The sequence below is a fragment of the Chelon labrosus genome, assembly GCF_963514085.1.
Source record: "Chelon labrosus genome assembly, chromosome: 4".
Classification (NCBI taxonomy): domain Eukaryota; kingdom Metazoa; phylum Chordata; class Actinopteri; order Mugiliformes; family Mugilidae; genus Chelon; species Chelon labrosus.
The window spans coordinates 7,308,449-7,330,516 of NC_140340.1; the positions used below are offsets into that span (position 1 = coordinate 7,308,449).

The following is a 22,068-nucleotide window of genomic DNA, read 5'->3' on the forward strand; positions in this document are numbered from 1 at the left end:
TCAGTGTCAGCTTAGTACATATGCATTCTTTTGGTTCATTATCGAGAAAGTGTTTATTTTTCTCTTACAACCCAACAACCCATATTCTTATTCTAATGTACAATATATTTAAATAAAAGGCAAGTAAAGCCTTTATCATTTTTTCTGTCTTACTTGTTTGTATCATGATTTTTTTTTAATTTTTATTTAATTTCATTAATTATTCTATTTATCACAAATTTGTATTTCATTTCTACGTATTTATAATTTTACGTTACATAGAAAGTTTAAAAAAAAAGACAGATTTTCAAAATAAATGCAGCTGTTGCAGAAAATATATATTTTTTCAGCATAACTGAAAAATACAACGTGTATGTTGCATGAGACAACTGTAGAAATTATATAACACATTTTAAAACGTATTTTGTTTGAAGAAAATAAATAGTTTGTCTCAGGAATAGCGCTGAGGTATTTTATATTGAAATTTGTTTGCTAGCTGGTAAGTTTTCCTTCCGGGTCTGTGACTTCCGTGTTGTTAACCAGGTTTAGCCATAGGTTTAGCTACTAGTCCACTACAAGGCCCGGTTTGGCGACAGTAGAGTTTGAAAAACTTGAAGAAACGAAAGGATTGCTGTGAACACGACACCCCTGAAATCCTCCCAATCTAATATTCAGGTCTGTATCATCTCTGTCGATGTCGTGCTGAATCTATTTAGCCTAAAATCATGCTAACTCGCTGTGACTCACCGCTGGTCAACATCCGTGATGTTTAAAGTTCCCGTTAGACAAGAAAGAGAGCTCAGGTCTGTTAATATACAGGAGTTGCTCTTTCTTTTGCTATTTATTTATTTGAACTGAGTGTCGTGGTGGGGTTTGTTTTACTTAGTTCTGAAATGAAGAAACGGCGACTACACGGTGTAACTTTAGCTTTTGCTAATCTTTGGTTGGTGGACAGCTAAGCTACCTGTGTGCTCGGCTAGCCTGCGCTGGCTTTGATTGTGTTGGAGGTCTTATTCCAGATTTTTCTGAGGTCTCTGAAAGCTCACGGTATTTCTTTATCGCAGGAATCTATGGTTGTCAGTGTCTGAGATTAAAAAAAAAATGAGCAGCTGTCTTCATACAGACGCAGATTCTCCCCATTAAAGTTAATGAGCCAAATAAATGTGACTTTTTGTCTGCTTGGTTCTTAGAAATGTAAATATCACATAGCCAGACTGATATATTGGCTGATATTTAATCTGCTGCAGACATATTAGTGTGTGTGCGGCCTGATAAATAACAAGAAATTGGAGTACAATCTAGCTTTAAGGTCATTTTTTTAATGTCTCCATTGTGTGTCCTCCAGAGAGAGAAGTGACAAGCTGATTTATTACGCTGTAAAAATACACAATTCAGATCAGAACTAAAACACACATTCATTAAAACTATTGAATTATTCACCCACAGATCATTTTGGGAGGATTTTGTCTGGTGCTGTTAAACTGTATGCAGCCGAGTCAAAATAATAGAAGCATGTGTTGGTATAACATGACACAGATCAGTCGTACTACAAACCATAGCATCCAGAATTAAAACACAGCTGAGTCATGGTCTCTCAGTTATTTTAAACTATTGCTGAATACCATAACCTTCATGAATGTCAGATTTAGTGCAGGACTGTTATATTTGGTAACCATTCGTTTTATCTAGTGGACCCAATGAACTGGCAGGTAAGTGTATATTGGTTGTGCCACAATAGTACAGCACAATCTCTGATCATTACAAGATTACTTTCTCTAGATTCCCAATGCATTGACAATGATTAGTAGTTGCTGACTGCGCGGGGGGTAAAGGTAATTGGAGAGTGTTTGCACCGCATAAACCGTTCACATGTTCTCTTACGCACTAAAAACCCAAATAAAGTGCCATCAACTTAATAAAAAGTTTGTGGGAGATATTATATAATACTACCCTTTTTCCAGTAGTAGAGCTTTTGGTGTGTTAGGGTTACATAATACTAGTGAGAAATATGGAGACGGCAGCTTACAATGTTCCCCACAGCAAATACGGCTGGCTTATTGTTACTGAAATAGCTGTGGTCGTACAGTTGTTGCCCTGTTCCTATCATAATAAATCCGTCCAGAATTCAAAACTCAAGATGTGAAGTGGTTGAATAGTTTTCATTACATGTAAGTTTTTTGTTCCATTTCAGGTTTGGATATCACGCGCAGGCCACTCTGGATGGGCCAACTGGTCGGGGCCAGCCGTTAACATCCTTTGGGCCGTAGCGTCGGTCCGCGATGGCCAGTCACTTCCGTAGCTACATCTGGGACCCGGTCCTCATTGTGTCCCAGATCGTGCTCATGCAGTGCATCTACTACAGCTTCTTGGGCTTGTGGATGGCTGGAGTGGACAGCCTCGTGCAAAGTAGTCGGTCGCTGGATCAGATCTTTAGCTATGAAGTAAGTTATTAGATGTTGCCTCTTGTGCGGTAGGGTTGGGGTGTGTGTTAAATTGTTCTCAGAGGTTTGTGCGCGCCGACATTCATAGTGGCAGCTTACACAGGAGCATTGTTATTCTTTGTTCATAGTGCTAACGATCAGATCAACTGAACCTTGTGATTATTCATGGATCAAATACTTATGTTGTTTATCAGATTTTACTGAAACATTAAAGCCTATAGGTTACTCTTCTTCAGTTTGACATAATAAAACACCTTCAGATGTTTAATGAACGGTGAGCTGTAAAGACAAGGCTGAAGACCTGTCTGACCCTGACAACTGTGGTACCGTCAGGATAACAGACCGCAGTAAAGTGCAGCACTGCACAATTTTGATGTAGTTGGACCATTCGATCGGGCACCAACCACTAAAGACGACTTTATTTCTGCAAAACATGGAAATCAGCGCGATGAGAACGTGTATGATCGGTCCAACTCCAGCTGCCAATTCCTATTAGTGTACACTATGAATGGGGTTTTACAGCTTAATTATTTACTACGTTGAAATCTCAAGGAAGCAGACCCTTAAACTAGCGTAATAAAATAAAACAACCAGTGATGGATGAATGAATGAATGAATGAATGAATGACTCACTCACACCAGTCATATTTGCTCACCCATGACTCAGATGAAGGCCACAAGCCGAAACACGTCTCTCTAATACAGTGTTTCCGTACACCACAAGGGCTTCTGGAGTCTTGACCTTTCTACAATATTCTCCCAACACTACCTTGTAAACTTTTTTTTTTGGTTTTGTTTTGTGTTGGTTGATTCCTGAAGTGCCATTTAATATAATAAATATTTGCTCTGCTTTGACAGGCGCTCGGTTTTGCATCGTTGCAAGGCCGCCTCTCGATGATGGCGTTCATCTTGAACTCTCTTACCTGGTGAGAAATGTCTTCCAGAACAGATGAGAACTCTGCTCTGTCTTGTTTTGTGTCCTTGTGTTTTGTAAAGTGTCCTTGTGTGTCTTGAAAGGTGCTTATAAATTAAATGTATTATTATTATTGTTATTATTAACTGTTCGTCACGATGCAAATTCTATTTTTTAGAGGATTTATTCACATCTGTGCAACATCGATCTGAAAATTTACATCAGAAACAAACATTTGAATTTGTGCATCCACTTCAGTCGTATCTAAAACAAAAAACATCTCTGATAACATGACTTTTTTTCCGTCTCCTTATTCCGTCAGTGCCCTTGGTCTGTGGTTCTTCATCCGTCGGGGGAAGCAGTGCCTGGACTTCACCGTCACCGTGCACTTCTTCCACATGATCGGTTGCTGGATCTATAATTCTCACCTTCCGGCCGCCCTGTCCTGGTGGCTCGTCAACGTGGCCTGCATGGCGCTGATGGCCGTGATTGGAGAGTACCTGTGCATGCGGACTGAGCTCAGGGCGATTCCGGTCAATAGTGGACCCAAATCTAACCTGTGAAATCTGTTTGGCACTGCGCTTGTAAAGTCTGCGGAGGGTTAAGGAACTCGCTCCACTTTTGGAGAAACTAAAAGGGACATGAACCTCCGTCAGCATACATGCGGGACTGACCCACATCTTCTCATCAAGTGATTCACTAGACGAACTGGAGATATTTATTCAGAGCTGCCCACTAAATGTTGGACAGTATTAACCCTGTAGCATATTAAGATGCACACATCAGTTTACAACCTTCTCTAAACCTGACGACTGTAGATATATATATATATTTTTCCCCTTTTTGATTTTTATGTCAGGGCATGTGAGCATCCCATTCCCTCATTTTAAGACTTTTTTCCACCTCTCTTTGTGCTCCATTGCTAAAAGTTGCTAACGCACTTTTTTTGGAACAAATTAAAATGTTCTGCTCTCACTGCAAGGTCGAGATGCCAGCGTGCAAAGTAACCTTCCCGTATCTTCTTACAGCTGCTTCTAAAAGTACATTTTGTGTTTTAAAAGGGCCGTTTGCAGATGCACACTCGTTTTGTAAACCCCAGTGTATAATCTCAACGCGTGACCTGTCAGTGGTAACAGAATCAGGCTTAGCTTTGCCTTTTCCGGATAGCGCCCATATTTATTTTCCTGTCGAGCTTTTGCAGCTTTTCGCAGAGCTTGCGTCGTATGGTTCCGTCTCTTCATGTCATGATGAATTGTGCAGACGGTTAGACCGCTTTGGGGACTGTTTGTCAGCCACCAGCTGCGTTCTGACAGCAGGCTGCGTCTTTGTTTATGAAACTCTAGGGGGGATGTGATGCGATAAGTCCTGAGATGTGCAGCGCTGATCTTTTCTGGAAGCTTTCTGTCAGCTTTTAAAACCCGGTCTGGATTTTTTAAATCTTAAATCTAATGCAGCTCCTGTAATACATACCCGTATTTCTTTCTCTCTCTCTCTCTAGCAGTCTGGTAACTCCAAACCATTGCAGCTTTGATAGTGTGGACTATGCAGTGTCTTCAGGTCTGATATCAGGTTTCTAAAGTGTGATATTAGTACAAATTATGCTTCAGGGGATGATATTAAAGAGGTAAGAGGCAGATGAGGAGTTCAAGTGACTGTTAAGCTACAGCAAGCAGGTGGGCATAGCCTGTTGAAGAGTAAATACACAAATTTGAAAGACTGGTTGTCTGACCAAAGATTTGTGCTTTTCATATGAATGAAATTAGCCCTGTGATAGACTGGCGACCTGTCCAGGGTGTACCCCGCCTCTCGCCCGATGACAGCTGGGATAGGCTCCAGCAGACCCCGTGACGCTTAACAGGAACAAGCAGTTACAGAAGATGAATGAATGAATGAATATGAATGAAATTAGAACATGCTAGTTAGGGAGCTTATAAGGTTCTAAGATGCATCATCAGTGATGTTCCTGGTGTCATCAGGGGTTTCAGGTCTTTGTCTGGGAGTGGTTTCCCTCCACTCCCAGGTTTTACGTGTAGGCTAAGCTAACCAGCTGCTAGCTGTAGCATCATGTTGACCGCACAGACAACAGAGCAGCGTCTGTCTTCTCATTTACTCTAGGAAAGAAGGCGAATAAGTGTTCATTCCCCCCAGAATGTCAGAATATTTATTTATACTGTGTTAAAACTCAAACTGCTTCTCCTTTTCAAGTCTGTCATTATTCCTTATAATGGCTGAACAGAAAGATCTCACAATGGCGCATTTTGTTTTCTTTAACACATCTGTTTATAATGTATTTAAAGTCAAAGAACTCAAGAGATGGACCTATTCATGTCATTAAATCCTCTGCCCAGTCTCTGGTGCAGGAAGCTCCAGGTGTGCATTTATTTGTTTTTTGTTTTTCCCACCTTTCTTAAGATTTTTCACGTGGGGCTGTCGGGTTCCGAGCCGTTCTGGTGCATTTGTTTTAATAAAACACAATGCTGATCAGAAAGCTCTCAGACAGGAAACTGTAGAGGAGGAAAATAATTGGCCATAGCGCTTCAGATGTCAAACTTGGGTCGACTAATGAGGGACTCTCCACGTGCACGTCTTCGCTTCTGCAGAGGTTTTCCACCCCGGGCCACGATCCCTCATTTTCACCCACCTCTGTCTCTGCGGGGAAGCGTCCAGGTGGAGAGGAGCAGATGGGAAAATGCTAATGAGTTTATAAAAAAAAAATTAAAAAACTAAAAAATCCTTATTACTAACACTTTGCTTCGGGTTAGACTAAAAACAGAAACTCTGTAGTGAATGAGTTGTACGGCCCTACGACTTTGTGCATCGATTAAACGCTCCACTATTTTACGGTTCTGGGTCTGTGTGTTGTTTCCCTGAAAGAGATGCACACACACACACACACACACAGATGCTGTATGCTTCAAACATGGTGCTTTATTATTACAAACACAATACTGTCCCATATATTGCTTCATTTAAATATTGTACTTTTTATCTGTGAACTGAAAGAAAGAGGGGAAAAAAAAAAAAAAAAACACCACACGGGCACAGAACTTGATTTTACATTCAGGAGTTCCTTCCATGTTTAAAACCGTCATTAGGATGCATACTGATGGTATATAGTGCTCATGGTCACAATCATTTTCATGCTTTCTCTGACAGAATATGAAGGCATCACCGTCCTCTCCTAAAGAAGTGATTTCATATTGCTCATGCTTGGAGGACGAATGATTCGTATTTGTCACCGCCGGACACACGATGGATGATGCTACCACTTTGAAAAATAAACAGAAACGGCAAGAACAAACATGCTGATGGGCTTAGGGGAGATGGGGAGCGGGGGGGCGTGTGGATAAGAAATCTGCATAACAAAGGATGCTGTTATGCCGGGGAGCTATAGCCTAACTTCATGCACAGATCAAGACCACTGTACACTTTTCCCAAGGTAAAATTAACACACTCTCCATCGCCACAAAAAGAATGACCATGCACTAGGAGACGGGGAGGAAAAATAAAACATTCAGGACCACAGAAACTGTCCACGTTTTGATGACGTCTGTCGGGGGGCCGTCGGCGTTGGAAGGAAATGTGCAAACGCTGACACGCGTACAAGACGTACGGCGCACGAGACGAGCTGAACCTCAAGCTTTCTCATTTGCCGTGAAACCGTAGGGGGGGTCGTTATTGTAGTGAGAGTGAAAACTGTGAATGTTTCCAGCGAAAGACTCGTTAAGAAAAAGGGATTTACAATTACTGATATCTCAAGAGGTTCATTTGCTGAATGAGTCAAATGAGTGGGAATGATGGGAGTTGTGCTGCAACACACTGGTTTTGTCTTTGCCGCTTTTGAAGTTTGTGCGGTTTTCTGTAAATTTAAGCACAAGTTTCTCCAAAAGCTTCTCCAAAAGCATGCCTGATTAACAGTTAATCAGAGAGTTACACGTCTTGTTTGATGTGTAACAATTATGCAATGCATTATTTTAATACTATAAAACACAAAAGCATAGACACGTATGGATATTTGGCAGAAACGAGCCACTGTCTCGTGTTACAGCAGTTCTCAGCTTTGCTATTACATATAACTGCACATCCTTATTGATTAACTGTAGTTATTATAACATGAAATACACCTAAAACTGCCAATTTATTGGGTATACGTAGCTAACACTGCTAAAGTCTGAGGCTGCAGTTTGCGAGGCTCTTAAACAGACCTCTCCTTTTATCACGGCAGGCGTCTTGACTTGTCAGAGTAAGGAAATCACAGGTGTATTAATGCTGGAGTGCCAATAAGCGTCCCAGTGAGCCAACATGCACAGAAGAAGAACATCCACTAAGGGGGATGCAGCCAATTATTAATACCCCCAGCTTCCAGTGCTGTGACAAGTCAGGATGACAGGTTGTGGAGAAAGTCAAAAACATTTACTGACAGCCGTACGTCCCTGTGTGACAAAAAAAACTACAGATTCTCAGTTTCAGCTAGCACATATCAATTTTCAAAGCATATAATGTTTGCATCGTGACTACACGTAAAGGCCGATCTCCATCTGCATTCGAAAACACTTAGCAACGTGTGATATCATGTTAATTGCAGGTGGGTTATTTTTTTCCTTTTTCACCGAAAAACAGAAACCTGCAAACTTAACACCGTTCAGACGTCAGCAGACAGCTGTGACTGAACTTAAAGCATGGACTGGATGTGACGAGAGATGTCAGATGTCTGTTTTTTTGGTGTCTTATAGCAGCCGTGCAAGATCAGCCACGGTGGGCCGAAGTGTCGTGGAGGGGGAGGAAAGGAGGAAGGGTAAGGGGGTGGGGTTGTGTACAAGTTCCTTGATTGTCACTTAACTACAACATTTACTACAAATTAAAACAAGTCAAAGGGGCGTTTCACCGATACACCGTCCGGTTAGATTTAATTTAATTTAGTAAGAAAATATCTCTTAAATGACGAGTGAGTTAACAGTTTCTTATCACTTTTTTGCAGAGATGTGCCAGTGTATTATTGCTGCTGTGCATTGGTGAAGTGCCCCTTCACTGTTTTCTTGTAACATGATAGATAATCACATAACCATCGCTTGACTGTGTTCATACAAACTCACTAGAGATTAAACTGGGTGCTAACACACACTGTAGCTCCTAATCAAAGGAGCAGTTTGACATTTTCATTATATTCGTGGCTCATATTTGATCAATAGACACGAAGCTAAAGCCAGCAGCTCCTTGAGCTTACCCAGCATCTCTCGGTGCAGGTGACAAAATCCATTTTACCGTACGTGTGAACCTGTAAAGATGAAACCATGAAGCCAAGCTGACCGGTGCTGCTGGGCTATAGCTTCATATCTACATGAAAGTGTGATGGGTTTTCTAATCTAATGCTAACCAAAATGTCAAACTGTCCCTTTTGGCCGTCACGACGAAATCTAAACAATGCACGGAACAGGGGGTGGACACAATAAGAGAAACACCTCACTGTCATATATTGCAATAGACACCAACTCCACGAGAACTGCTTTTAAAGTGACCTTAAGAGCTCTACATTATAATCTACACAGAGGTATACACTGCAGGCTGTGCTGGATTGCGTTATATTGTACAGATATATGCGATAGTGTGTCCACCCCTTGTGTATTAGTAACCCAGAGCCACAGGTGTCTGGCTCCAGAGATGATCAGACTTTAATCTGGATTGTTAAATTGGACATTTTCTCTGCTCCTCCGGCAGTTTATAGACATAAGGAAATAATTAAAGAAAAAGCTATTTGAGAGGATTTCAAACATTATTGATTGGCTTACCAGAGACATCTGTGGCTCCTATGAAAACATTTGTCCCTCTTAAATCCTTGGCTTTAAGTTTGAACTCAGGACTGAACCCCAGGGTGAAGAGAGGAACCTCCTCCACCCCCTCCCATCTCCTCACCCTCCATCTATACAGAGCACCAGCTGGGCCCAGTGGTTACAACCAGCATCAGAGGCAGAGTGAGGGCAGCGAGAGGTGAGCTGGTGCCGGGGGAGGAGCTGGGGCTGCACAGGTCAAACAGACTTCCCTGGAAGCGTATCTTCCTGGAGTCCTGCCTCAGAGTCTCCCAGATGGAGCTGACTTCCTCCTGACAGTCGGACAGCGCGGTGAGGGCACACGTGTGGAAGGCTTCCCAGTGGCTGTGGCAAACAAAAGGATCACCATATCAACGCCGTGTGTGACATTTCGCGCCACAATCCCGTCCGCCATAACAGCAGCAGGCGGGGAGGGACGTGCCTGCCAATAATCTATCACTCAAGGCGGCTGGGCCTGAGCTTTAATTGCCATGGCAACCGGCATCCGTGAGAGAAACAATATCACAGATGATGCTGCATGTGGGCAATTTCCAACAGGAGGCTAAAGTGTAAATCTTTGTCTTCAGTACAGTGTGCTGGGCTTGTGGAGCGCGTGCAGTAACAATGACAAAAAAAACCTCCCCGGAATTTCATTACTGCTGCAGCGAAGTCATAAATAATTTAGTACTACGCCTCAGTGTCTCAGCACCATTCATTTCTCTATTCTCCCTCTGAGATCACAGCATCTGCTCTTTCCTCTCCAGTATTTTCCTATGAGGTGCATATGTTATTGTTTGCACTCATCAAGTCATTTCACACTGACTCCACTGCAATCCAATTATATGTGCACAATCAAATCTGGTTTCTCGCTGCCTACCTCCTCCTCCTCCTCCTCCTCCTCCTCTCTGGTTAATCAACTGCAATGACAAATAAAACATTTGCTGAGGACGTCCAGTGTCCACGCACAGAGGCCGGACGTTCACTCACTCACTCACTCACTCTCTCTCTGACTAATAAAAGTTATCATAACCTGCACACGGCCGCCACTCCGCTCTCGCTGGTCACGTTCTCCTGGTAGTTGTCCATGCTCTCCCCCAGCTCCAGGACACATTCGGAGAAGTCCTTGTAGATGTTCTCGCAGTTCACATCCGGAGAGTCTCCTGACGCAGTGAGGGACAGGAATACTGCAAAACAGACAGAGACAGAAGGGGACAGATAGGGGAATGAGCATGTGTGCGTTCAAGTGGAGCCATCAGACGTCTGTTGTAGTTAGTTCACTCTTTGTCAGGATTTAAACCCTATTTCCTCACCCTTCCCCTTGCAGCTTCTGTGCAAAAACTCACTTTCTGCTCTATTATTATTGATGTATTTGCATTAACAGTCCTGCCATCTGAACTTTAGACAGATGTGAGTAGTCAGCAGGATGTGGAGCAGATGTTTCCTGACCACCTCACATTTCTTCCACATGGTTTGCAAAGCACTGCTCTGCAGAATTCGCAAGTAAACGTTAAAGATGAAACATTAAATATTAATAAAAGTTGGATTATAAGGTTTTTATTTCTTTTTTTATTTTTAGGTAAATGCATTTTTAGGTAAATCCAAAAGCTGGCTCACTAAATACCAGTAGTATATATATATCCTGGCTGGGTGCACTACAAGACAAACCAGCTGGCCACGGTACAGGTCTCATGCAACACCGGTGGAGGTAAATAAAGATACAGTTATAGCATCGATGCGGGCAGGAAGATAAAATAAATATAAATAAATAAATAAATAAAAAGAGGAGAGGCTCCTATCTGTGTCAGACCATCCCAAGTGGCCCGCAGCCTCTATCCGAGCATCGGTGGAGCTTATCTTACCCAAGGTAAAGGCAAGGATCCCTCCGATCTTCGTCGACATGAAAAATCCCATATCATCCCATTTCAAGCCCGAGAGGAGGGCGCGGAAGCTGCCGATCGAGGCGCTCAGGGATCGGATAAGAAAATTAAAAATAAAAAGAAAGAAGAAGAAGAAGAAGCGGCGGCAGAGTCGCACCGAGCCCATCAGCTGCCCATTCTTAACGCGAGCCGGTGTGTGTCAGCGATTAAGCGGCGATAAACACTTGGTAGGTGTGTGTGTGTGTATGTGTGTGTGTGCTCGGTCTCTCCCTGCTCCGGCCGCTGACTGCTGACGTTACCTGCCCCCTGGCGCGCGCTGAGCTCATCCCCCCTCCCTACCCACCCCTCAGCCACCGGACAGCTCTCACCTCCCCGAGCAGGAACCAGGAACCAGAGAGCTCCTCACACCGTCAGCCTCCTGACTGCACCCTGAACGCCTCATCCTCACAAGTTAGATCATCACAGGGACCTTCATTTATTCTATTTTATCATGACATCATTTTATAGCATGCACGCAGAGATTAGATCAGATTAGATCGGATAATCCTTTAATTTAGCCCCAAATTGTGAAATTGACACCATTTAAGTTAATGATGGCGTGTCTAAAGTTGAATTATGTGCTTAAAAAAAAAATAATTTGAAGGGTTCTCAGTCATCCAGGTCATAGTATGTCCATAAAATAACCCTAAAACAAAAGCAAATGGACTTGTTTGAGCTCTAATAAAATAGTTTCACCGGTAATTTAAGTAGTTCTCAATGACTGGTGAAGAGTTTGGGATTTTATAAAGAAAATCAGTCGTGGTGCCATCCTGAATTCACATAACCAGGGTCTGTATTGTCCAGATATTCACCTGTAATTAGTGTAACAAGGGTTATGCATAAGATAAGATAAGATAAGATTTGTCACATGCACAGTTATACATAGTACAATGCACAGTGAAATGTATTTTTGTACCTGCAGCCAGTAGTAAAAAAGTACTACAGTAAAACAGTAATAATTGCACATAACACACAAGGTAAACAATTTAAGTATAAATATAAAACTGAGATAAAATAAAATATAGACTGTAAACTCGAAATGTAAACTTAGAGGGGGTAGCTTGTATATACACACACATTTACAGTACTGAAAACACCTATGTGACTAAAGTGCAGTGGTATTTAGTTCCAGTTTAAGACTCCGAGTTGAACAGACGGATGGCATGTGGATAGAAACTCTTCTTCAGCCTCTCAGTCTTTGTCCTCAGGCAGCTGAAACGCCGGCCTGATGGCAGTAGGACCATCCTTTTGAGGGCCACGAAGTCCTGCCTGTTGCAGTTTCCCATCCGGGTGGTGATGCTCCCACACAAGATGCTCTCGATGGTGCAGGTTTAAAAGTTCCTGAGCACCTTGAGAGGGAGCTTAAAGTCTCTGAGGCGTCTGGGGAGGTAGAGACGCTGTCTGGCCTTCTTCACGATGGTGTTCAGGTGATGAATCCGTGACAGGTCCTGTGAGATGGTCACTCCAAGTGTCTGAAAGTGTCCACTCGTTCCACCTCAGAGCCACTGATGATAACTGGATGCAAGTCCCTCTGCTGTTTCCAGTTGAAGTCAACTATCAGCTACACAAAATGTATTTTGTGAGCTACTCCTCCTCAGGCGGAACCTCAGTTAGCCTGCGTTCCTTTTTCAGGGAACCCCATGTTTCTATAAAGGCCCCTGTCCCGCCAAAACTCCCCCCTCTTGCCTGTGTGCTCTGTGGGAGAGGGGCTCGCTTGAGGGAGGTCAAGCGGATCATGTGTTGTTCTTGTTTCATTTTTGTCGTGATATGGTCTCCTCCCTTCTTCTCAAAAATAAAAACACAAGAATTACACCGGTTGCGCAGATTAATGTGGTGTCAACGTGGATGAACTGTTTTGGGGACACATTTGACACCTGTGTTTTAAATGGTCGACACATTATATGTCTTTCCGCCTCTCCTTCATAGATGGCTTCTTTTCCTCCTCTTCCAAACCTCCTGTCTAAATGTCCTCTACGTCTAAAGAGTGTCCCTTGTCCTTCAGGTGTAGGTGGACTGCTCAGTCCTGTCCACAAAGAACTGTCTATCCCATGTCGAGCCACGCCGTGATGGACGCACGGGCTGTTTTTCCCACTTATTAATAAACTAAGGATATATGAATATGCTCTTTGCAAAAGTTCAGATCAGTTGGAATTGAGATCAATTATAAATCATAGATATATCATTATTTAATGGCAGTGAAGACTGAAACTGCAGGCCTGTACGATTTGTAAAAAGTAGAATTTATGGAAAATGTGCACAAGGAGCAATGTAGGAATCAGTGACCGAATAATAATAACAAACAGTTTGGTATAATTTTATTTTAAATATGCCTGGAGAGATATGGGTCTATGTCATTATGCAAAGTTATGTGTTAATTATCAGGGAATTGAACATTGTTTAACGTTTACAATTAAGAGTACGCCCACACCATTATCAAACATGCAAATTAGAAAATGCTGCTTGTGCAACCTAAGTTGACCCCGGCCGATAAACAGTTGAAAACTCACAGAATCTTTTCTCGTGTGCAATAAAGTCAACCCAACACTTATAATTTATTTTTATTTTTGATTCACTACATCTGTATATACCCTTTGTGTGTCGCCATCTTGCTCCATCTTCTGCTGTAAGGCTGCAGATTTTATCTCTCATCTCATCTCGCAGTGTGAACCTTCACTACGAGGTCTTCTTCACGTGACAAAGATGGGTGTGCTTTTAATTTCCGTCCACAGAAACAGAGACATATTTATGCTCCGTTCTCTAAATGTCAATTCCCTGTTGTTTATTCAATGCACTGTTCATGAACTGAGGTAAATTAGCTGCTAATTAGTCATAACTGAGCCGGTTGCAGCAGCAACAGAGAGAAAGCCCTTTAGCATTGAAGGTGAAAATAAACACGTTAAGAGGCTGCTGTTAATTCATTGTGACTGTCTGGTCTTAACGTTGCTGAATTAATCTGCATCAAATCAAACCGCTGTCTGAGGTCAGGTGACGTTACAAGGCGGTGCTGCCATCAGCTGATTCATTCAGTGCTACTTCGTTTCCTATTCACTGAGTGTTCACTAAGTGTAAATGTATAGTCAACGCTGCCAGGTTATTTCCATGTGTGCAGACAAACGAAATGAGCTGCAGCAACACAACAGAAGCTCTCATTAGTTTGTATGTAAGAGGGGTAACATAGACGAACTTTTTAAGGTTTTATCTATTTATCAATTTATTAATTTATGCATGGAATGTATTTATTTGTTTAATTTTTCACTGCTGATTTTATTGATCTTAACGAGCACTGATTTTGTGATTGATTATTATGTGCGCATGCCCTTACTGTTTCCTTGGCTTGCTTGTTTGTCTGTTGATTGATTGGCTGTGTGTGGAACACATGTGGAAAAGCTGCCCCCGTTTGGTCGGCACAGTGGAGAGGTGGTTAGCACTGATGCTTCACAGCAAGAAGGTTCCAGGTTTGAATCCCTGGGCTGACTGGGCCTTTCTGTGTGGAGCGTCTGCGTGGGTTCTTTCTGGGTACTCCCACTGCTAAGACATGCTCATTAGGTTAATTGGTGATTCTAACTTGGCATAGGTGTGAGTGTGAATGGTTGTCTCTCTGTGTTAGCCCTGTGATGGACTTAGGCAACTTAGGTTGCATCTATCGCTTTACGTGTCTGCAGGGTGCATCCCACCTCTTGCCCGATGACAGATGGGATAGGCTCCAGCCCCCCCGCGACCCTTAACAGGAATAAGCTGTTACAGTTACAGACGATGAATGAATGAATGAATTGCCCTGTTGGGATAAATAAGTTCTTTGAATCTGAATCAAACACAAGTTGCCATCTTATCCATGGTGACGTGTTGCAGTTGCTGTTACAAGGCGGTGCTGCCGTCACCTGATTCATTCAGTGATACTTTGTTTATCTGTTTATCTTTACCAATACTGATCGACCCTTAAACAGCGTCTTTGCTTTATTTTCTCTCTCCTGACCGCCTGGGTTACCTTAGCTTAGCATTTCTTGTTTGCTGGTTTCAACTAGTTTCAACTAGTTTCTTTGCAGTTTAAAGTGTTAGCATCTCACCAAGTCATGATATCATTTTAACTGTGCACAGTTTCTGGGTCGTATTACTGTAGGAACCACAAGCTGGAAGAAAAAGGCAGACAGTGCAGTGATTAATCATGTTTCCAAGAGAAACAGAACCCACTTTGTTCACCCATTTATTGTTTTTTCATCACAGACAATGGTGTACAACCTGAAAAAGACTGCACCCACTAAGAAGTCTGAAATGCTCCAACAGAAAAATCCCAGGTAGAAGAAAACATGGAGATAACACTGTTTGAATGCTTGTGCTTGCAGCTGCCATTGCCCCGCTCTGAAACAAGTCTGTCCATCACAGTTCTGACAAACCTCTGGCCTCTTGTGACTCTGCGTTAGCACCAGAGGGCGATCGGTGGGAACTCTTTGAATCGATTGCATCTATCACTTTACGTCTCTGCAGGGCGCCGTAAAAACAGTATGAGGCACGACGGTGTTCAGGTGATATGAGAACGGAGACACATCTCTTCTTCTACTAACAAAATACTCACGGTTTGAGATCGTAAAATACATTTTGTCTTAATGACGCACATGAAACGGCTCAAATCGAATTATTCACATGGAGGTAATTCAGCTCTCTGTCAGAGGGCAGTTTGTTCCACGTCACTTTTTATTTTAATTACTTTTTGGTTTATTTTTTTTACCGTGTTTCGTACACACACAGACACACACACTGATAAAAAAAAGTCCCTTAAAAAATTAACTACAGTTCAGTCCTTAGTGTTTAAACGGTCACACTCTGGAGGTGATGCCATCCGGCCAAGAGGAGGCAGGGATCCGTGCGAGCATCTAAAATTCATAACTCGGGCTGAAAACTGAATTCCATAAAAAAAAGACAGATCCTGGATATTGTAGAGTGAAAGTCTGATGGACTGTGCGACGATGTAGGTTTACTGATCTGTCCCGGCTGCCCTCTTGGTTCGTTTCCGTGGTGATGTTTTTGGGGAAGCCTTGTCTGTAAATACAGGAAGTAAAGATCAGAGACAGCAGGACGCTTCTAAAAACATCACCTCATCAGGTAGTTGAGCCTAGTAGTTGAATTCAATGTGTGTTTACTGAACAGCCGGGGATAAAAATGAACGTACTCATGGCATTGAGGGTCTCCTGAGGAATCCAGCTGATGTCCACATCATTTATCCCACCAGTGCCCTTCTCTATTTTCACAGGAATCCTCTTTTTCTGCAAAACACAGACAAGAAGAAATCTCATGGTTTATTCTACCCAACTTACTCCGTTTAAGGTGAAACATGACACAGCAGTTGTTAACATTTGAATTGTCATCTCGTCGCAAACACGTACCGTCCTCGTCTCCAGGACCTGGTACATCGCAAAGAGCATCAGAGCCACCAGACCAACCAGGAACACATACATGAACATGCTGCAAAAATAAAAACAGAATTATTGTTTAAACGGTAAATAACAATTAGTCTAATCAGTTTTATCAAGATGTTCTTCCAAAATCTTTTTTTTTTTTTTTCCCTTTTGCTGGACCAATTTGTTGGTGACAGTTTGCGCGTCTCGCACCACCAGAACAATCCTGACAGCTAATCCCCTTGTGCCAATTTCACACCTCCTCCTTTTTGCAGGTTTTTACATGTGCTGTGATTATCTGGGAGAGCTGGTATTCGAAGAGATGAGACAAATAAAATGGACGGTTGAGTTATGCATTATTTTATAAAACTGTGCTGTGCTACTACCCTAAGTCGAGTCGGGACAACGCTACCACCTGCAGAAGAGAAATCTCCTCATCTGGATTTTATCCCACGTACATGTACCGTCAGTATGTAGGATGCAACATAGACCCAGTAGAAGAAAGCCTTACGTTTCTCCATCCAGTCCCTCTTCTCTCTCAATGATGGTGACAGTCTGGTTGTAAATGGCAGTCTGGAACGCGGTGCCCTGGTGAAAAACAGACCAAAAAAAAGTTTTAGGAGCTGCTCCTTAAAAATATCAACTTAAAATGACTCAGCATTTGTTAATAGTCTGGGGGAAAGCAGTGAACGAGCTCAGCAGGGAGGAATTGTGACAGCGAGGAGCCACAAGTATTCTCAGTAACACACAAATGAAAAAATCCTGCCGGCTTCTTCAGGTTCTTCATGAATCATGAAAACATTAGGGTGGACTGTGAAAGTCACTGTCAGACATAACCCAGAGGGTATTTCATCTCAAAAAGACATCCAGCAGCAACCACCACACCCAGAAATCATTATTATTCCAAGACGAAACGTTTTTATTTACCTCAGCGTCGAGGTAGCTGAGGAGGATAACGAGGCCGAATGGACGTCCGGCCATGGTCTGAGCTGGGATGAAGGAGTACTCGAAGGAGGCCTGAGCCTGCGGCTGGACTACAGTGTTCAGGGGCAAAGCTGTGAACTGTAAACACAAACACACAACTGAACATTTGCTTTTTTAACGCTTTGACGGTCTGTAGTGAAACAACAAAACGAAGACTTGGACTGAACAATGTCTGTGTTTACATGGACAATAGTACTCCACTAATACAGTCAATAATACAATACTAACTGCCAAATCCGAAATGATTCATGTAACCACCTCAGTCAGGTTGGATCCAGCCCGGTGATTTAGATCGAGATGGTTGGTTTGATAAAACAGCTTTGATAATTCACTCAACAGGAAACTAGTAGCACCCGATAACCACATAAAAGATCGATCTGATCGCCTCTCTCCTAGTGAAATGAATACTATCTTTCTGCACGTTTGTCAGACATGAGGTAATCATCGGGTGACGTGCCAGGTTCAGTGGAGGCACAGAAACACTGAGGTGGCAAAACAACAAGTTGTTCAAACAAGTGCTTGAAAATTAAATATGAAGGCAGCCAGAATCGATGCGGGCAGCGCTGCTGAAAATGTGGGTCATTCTCAGTCTGCACCTTCTACTTTAGTGTTGTCAATAAAATTAGAGGGAGAAATTTAATCTTTTGTCATATTTCTGGCAGATGTGACACTCCACAGTGGGCAGAAGCACTTTACACATGTGAAAGAAGTTTCGACATCAGATCATTTTATTTAGGCTGGGAGCTGTTGTCCATGTAAACTTAGCTGCTGAAATTCTATGAAAACTAATGAATGAAAATGAGCATCTATGCAATTATAACAAATATCGATTTACTTACTGTACATGTTTTTTTAATCACATTTTATTTATTTCAAGTCATTCAGAAGGATTATTTTATCTAATATTATTATAAACTGTTTCTCCCTCTGAGACATGAAGGAAAGATAATCTCAAAGCGTGAGTAAAGCAGCTGATTACTGCGCCACTGTTTCACTGATTAAATTAAAGTCAAACGTGGAGCACCGTTTGAAGGTTATTTCAGGGCACACTTACGTTCTGAATGTAGAACTGGAAGTCCTGGGGGTAACGGAAGGAGGCCTCCATGGACTGAACAGTGAAATCCTGACTTCCCTTGTTGGTGAAACCCACCAGGAACCTCACAATTTCATTGGCAGGAAAGTCTAAATGGAATGAATGTAAGGGACATAATTAAATAACACATATAATGAACATATTTCTAAGGCAAACAAAATGTAAATAAAAAAACAAGAAGATCACCTTCTCCTCTGGTAAAGACGATGGTCGTGTCGGCATCAGCGTGAGCAGTAAACTGTTTATCGGCAGCTTCATCAGACTCGTCTTCGTCTCCTTCCTGGCGACGAACACAGCAACAATGAAATCATTTAAAAACCTTTTGAGCTTTCGCTCCCAAGCACCACACGATCAAAGATCATGTACGTACCGAAGTTTGTATCTGATCTTCCTCGACGAGCACCTCTTCTTCATCGTCCTCCTCCTCCTCCTCCTCATCTACTGCAGCATCCGAGTCATCGACGGTGTCCTCGGCAGAGTCTGGGTCTGCAGAGACGTGACCTGCAAGGTCAGAGGACACACGGAGGTTAATGCGCTGTCCGGCTAGATGAGATCTTTCAGATTCAAGATTTTGATCATTGTCTCAAGGTGGTGAAGTGAACTGTTTCAGCTTTAAACTTTTTTCAATTGAGTGTGAGTGACATGGATCATCTTATCCATTTTATTAACATGATGATGATGAACCAAATAACAAATAAACATCTTAATGAATTAAAAACGTGTAAATGTGGCTCTGGTTGGAGGGGGTCAAATATTCAATTTACTTTACGTCCACTTCCTTTACACTATAAGTGTAAATGTATAAGTCATGTTATTTACATGTGTGCAGACAAACTAAATGAGCTGCAGCAACACAATAAAAGCTCTCAGTGTTATATATGTAAGAGGTTTAACATAGTGATCAAACCCAAACACAAGTTACCATCTTATCTATGGTGACGTGTCCCAGCAAGAGGGCGCCGCTATGCTGCTGCTGATGCTGCATACGCTTTATAACTTTGTTTGCAACAAAAAATCACCACTAAAAGTCAAAAAGTTAAATTCATCTTTGCACCATCTGCATGTAATTATTGTTTTGTATTATAAATGACTCAACAGCTGGTTTTCAGCGATCGTTTAATTTCAGATTAAAAGCATAAAGCACCATGGCATTTTTTTTTTATTTATTATTTCTGTGGAGGTAATTATGAATAAATCGAAACTATGTTCGTGTAAGTAGTAAAAGCAGCGGTGGAGAAAAGTTACATGTGTACAGCTATGTGAGTATGCCACGTCAATATGTTACACTAATACGTTTTTAACTGTTCCCGGAGCGGGGCGATGAATTAAACCGCATGCTTTAAAAGTTAAAAAAAACAAAAAGGGACTTACCGATTGATATTAGTCCGCAGGGGAAGGCCAGGAGAAAAAGCAGCAACAATTTTGATCCGAAATTGAACATTTTTGTAGACTTGAAGGCTTGAAGTTAGTAACACATCAGCGTTTGGGAGAAGAGAGGACAGCAGCCGAGTAGGGGGCGGGATAAGAGGAGGTTAGACGGGTTAGACCCGCCTCTCAGGGATGTCTGAGTAGATCTGGGAATAGTTTACAGCTCCAGCAGTGGCTTGAATCATTTCAGAAACATGACGGCGCCCTGAAAGAGTTACTTCCGGTTTCTGTGTCACGTGGGGCTCACTATTGCCCCGCCCCATTCTGCGAGTAGCGGAAGTTGGTTTCTTCTCTCACTCCGACAAGGGACAAGTGAACGGGAACATAGATTCTTTCGCTAAATACTGACCAAACTCAACATTTGACCCGCTTTTATCGGGCTACATATCTTCTAAAGTGTCCGACGTTAAAATGGTACTTTCCAGATCGACAAATAATCAGAAAATGATCTTTGTCCGGGACTAGTCGTCGTCTCACCGTGCCAGTCTCGCGAGAATACATTTGTGTTCTCACACGTTAATAGGCGCGTTCGACTTGATGCAGATCTGTCTGAGTCTGACTTGACGTGATGCATGCTGGGTAGAACAAGTTCATTTTAACCAATCATATTCGAGATCTATGAGCATGACAACCCAGCATGCATCACGTCAAGTCAGATCTGCACAGATCTGCATGAAGTCGAACGCGCCTATTTACTCACTCCCTTCCATTGAATGTTTATTTTTACGCACTTATCGAGTTCAGCATGAAGTGTTAGTGGTCTACCAACCCATTTTTTGCGATGCTAATGTAAATATAGATAAATAGATGGATAGATAAAGTTAAGCCAGGTCTTAAATGTTTGCAATATAATATAAAAATATAAACAAGTGAAAAAAAATACAAGATATGCACCATTACATGCAGTCTTACTAAAAATTAACGTAAGTATGTCAATAAATTAATAGAGACAGTATGTCTGATGTTTAAAAAATAAAAAAAGACATTATTTATTCTTATTATTAAATTTAGACCTAATATCCAATATTTTTCTGTGCACTAGAAGAAGATTAATGATAATAAAACAAATCTGTCATCTGTTTTATATATGCATCACTTTATCATTTACAGTCAGACAATGATGTGCAAACTTCTTGAAGAGTTAGACGTAAATAGACATTAATCATCCATAAAGGAAATTGCTCAGTCACAGTAGCTTAGTTGCGCATAAAAACAAACACTCTTGAGAACCACAAGTAAAAAGAAAGATAAGATGAAATGAGATTAGAATAAAATAAAAATAGCATAAGCAAAATAAAAAATGCAGAATTAGCATATGAGCAAATGTACAAGAAATAGAGACGGAAGAATATATATATTATTATACATATAGTTAGAACAGCAACTTAGGGTCACCATAGAAAGGGAAGAAGAAATTCTGTTTTTGCTGTTTGCTTTCTTTGTCCTTGTTTGTCCTGATTTCTAATCTTTCTGCATGGTCAGTAATTTCACTTTAAATACACTTTGCTGTTTTCAATTCAAACACCGTGGGATGTATTTGCATTTTCATCATCACATCACTATAATATCCAAGAATAAATATTAGCAGCATGTGCAGTTTAAAGTAGATATTTTTGCAACAGACAACGCCCAGTAAGCATACTGAGATCACCTCCTGGAAATACACGGACATGCTATATAGGCTAAACCCCTTTGTGAAGAGAGAATGCATAAAACAATGAGGAAGTTAAATAAAAACAATGAAACGTGCATTGCTCAGAATTTTAATATTTTTCCTGATCATTCGAGAAATTAAAATCTCCATTCGTAAACATGTTTCAGGCATCAGCAGAACTGTGTTGACAGTGGAAAATAATTGTCGACTTGTGGTTTTGGAGGTTTCTCAGATTTGGGGCCAGTGCACAAAAGAGAACGCCCAGCTTGTCCACTTCTGCTGACAAAAATATCTTCTGTTAAACCTCTCAGTCGACTTTAAAAATAAATATCAGCCGTAGCCTCATTGACCACATTGTCTCTGTGGTGTTGTTAGCAGGATGGGGTCACATTCGTTATGATGCGCAGAGCTTCAGTGACACTTAGCACATCTAGAAGAATTAGTAGCACCTTGTGCAAAGTTTCCA

At 41.8% G+C, this 22,068-nt stretch overlaps 3 protein-coding genes across 3 annotated transcripts; 1 reads left to right on the forward strand and 2 right to left on the reverse strand.

Annotated features, from left to right (window-relative positions):
- The first annotated feature begins 316 nt into the window (after nucleotides 1-316).
- sys1 (SYS1 golgi trafficking protein) lies at nucleotides 317-6,143 on the forward strand. The gene is made up of 4 exons (XM_084543641.1): nucleotides 317-654; nucleotides 2,171-2,420; nucleotides 3,279-3,346; nucleotides 3,656-6,143. Exons 2-4 carry the CDS (start codon nucleotides 2,259-2,261, stop codon nucleotides 3,894-3,896), a joined length of 471 nt encoding a protein of 156 aa, XP_084399767.1. The 5' UTR covers nucleotides 317-654; nucleotides 2,171-2,258; the 3' UTR covers nucleotides 3,897-6,143.
- A 3,107-nt stretch (nucleotides 6,144-9,250) lies between these two features.
- On the reverse strand, nucleotides 9,251-11,048 carry LOC311486344 (neuritin-like; the record flags this gene model as incomplete). The annotated part of the gene is made up of 3 exons (XM_084542155.1): nucleotides 9,251-9,482; nucleotides 10,168-10,321; nucleotides 10,997-11,048. 3 exons carry the CDS (start codon nucleotides 11,046-11,048, stop codon nucleotides 9,251-9,253), a joined length of 438 nt encoding a protein of 145 aa, XP_084398281.1.
- A 4,630-nt stretch (nucleotides 11,049-15,678) lies between these two features.
- Nucleotides 15,679-20,075, reverse strand: LOC311486681 (translocon-associated protein subunit alpha-like). The gene is made up of 9 exons (XM_084542636.1): nucleotides 19,892-20,075; nucleotides 18,891-19,021; nucleotides 18,707-18,800; nucleotides 18,482-18,609; nucleotides 17,371-17,505; nucleotides 16,955-17,031; nucleotides 16,432-16,510; nucleotides 16,218-16,311; nucleotides 15,679-16,087 (listed from the first exon to the last, which is right to left on the reverse strand). Exons 1-9 carry the CDS (start codon nucleotides 19,959-19,961, stop codon nucleotides 16,023-16,025), a joined length of 873 nt encoding a protein of 290 aa, XP_084398762.1. The 5' UTR covers nucleotides 19,962-20,075; the 3' UTR covers nucleotides 15,679-16,022.
- Between the last annotated feature and the right edge of the window lie 1,993 nt (nucleotides 20,076-22,068).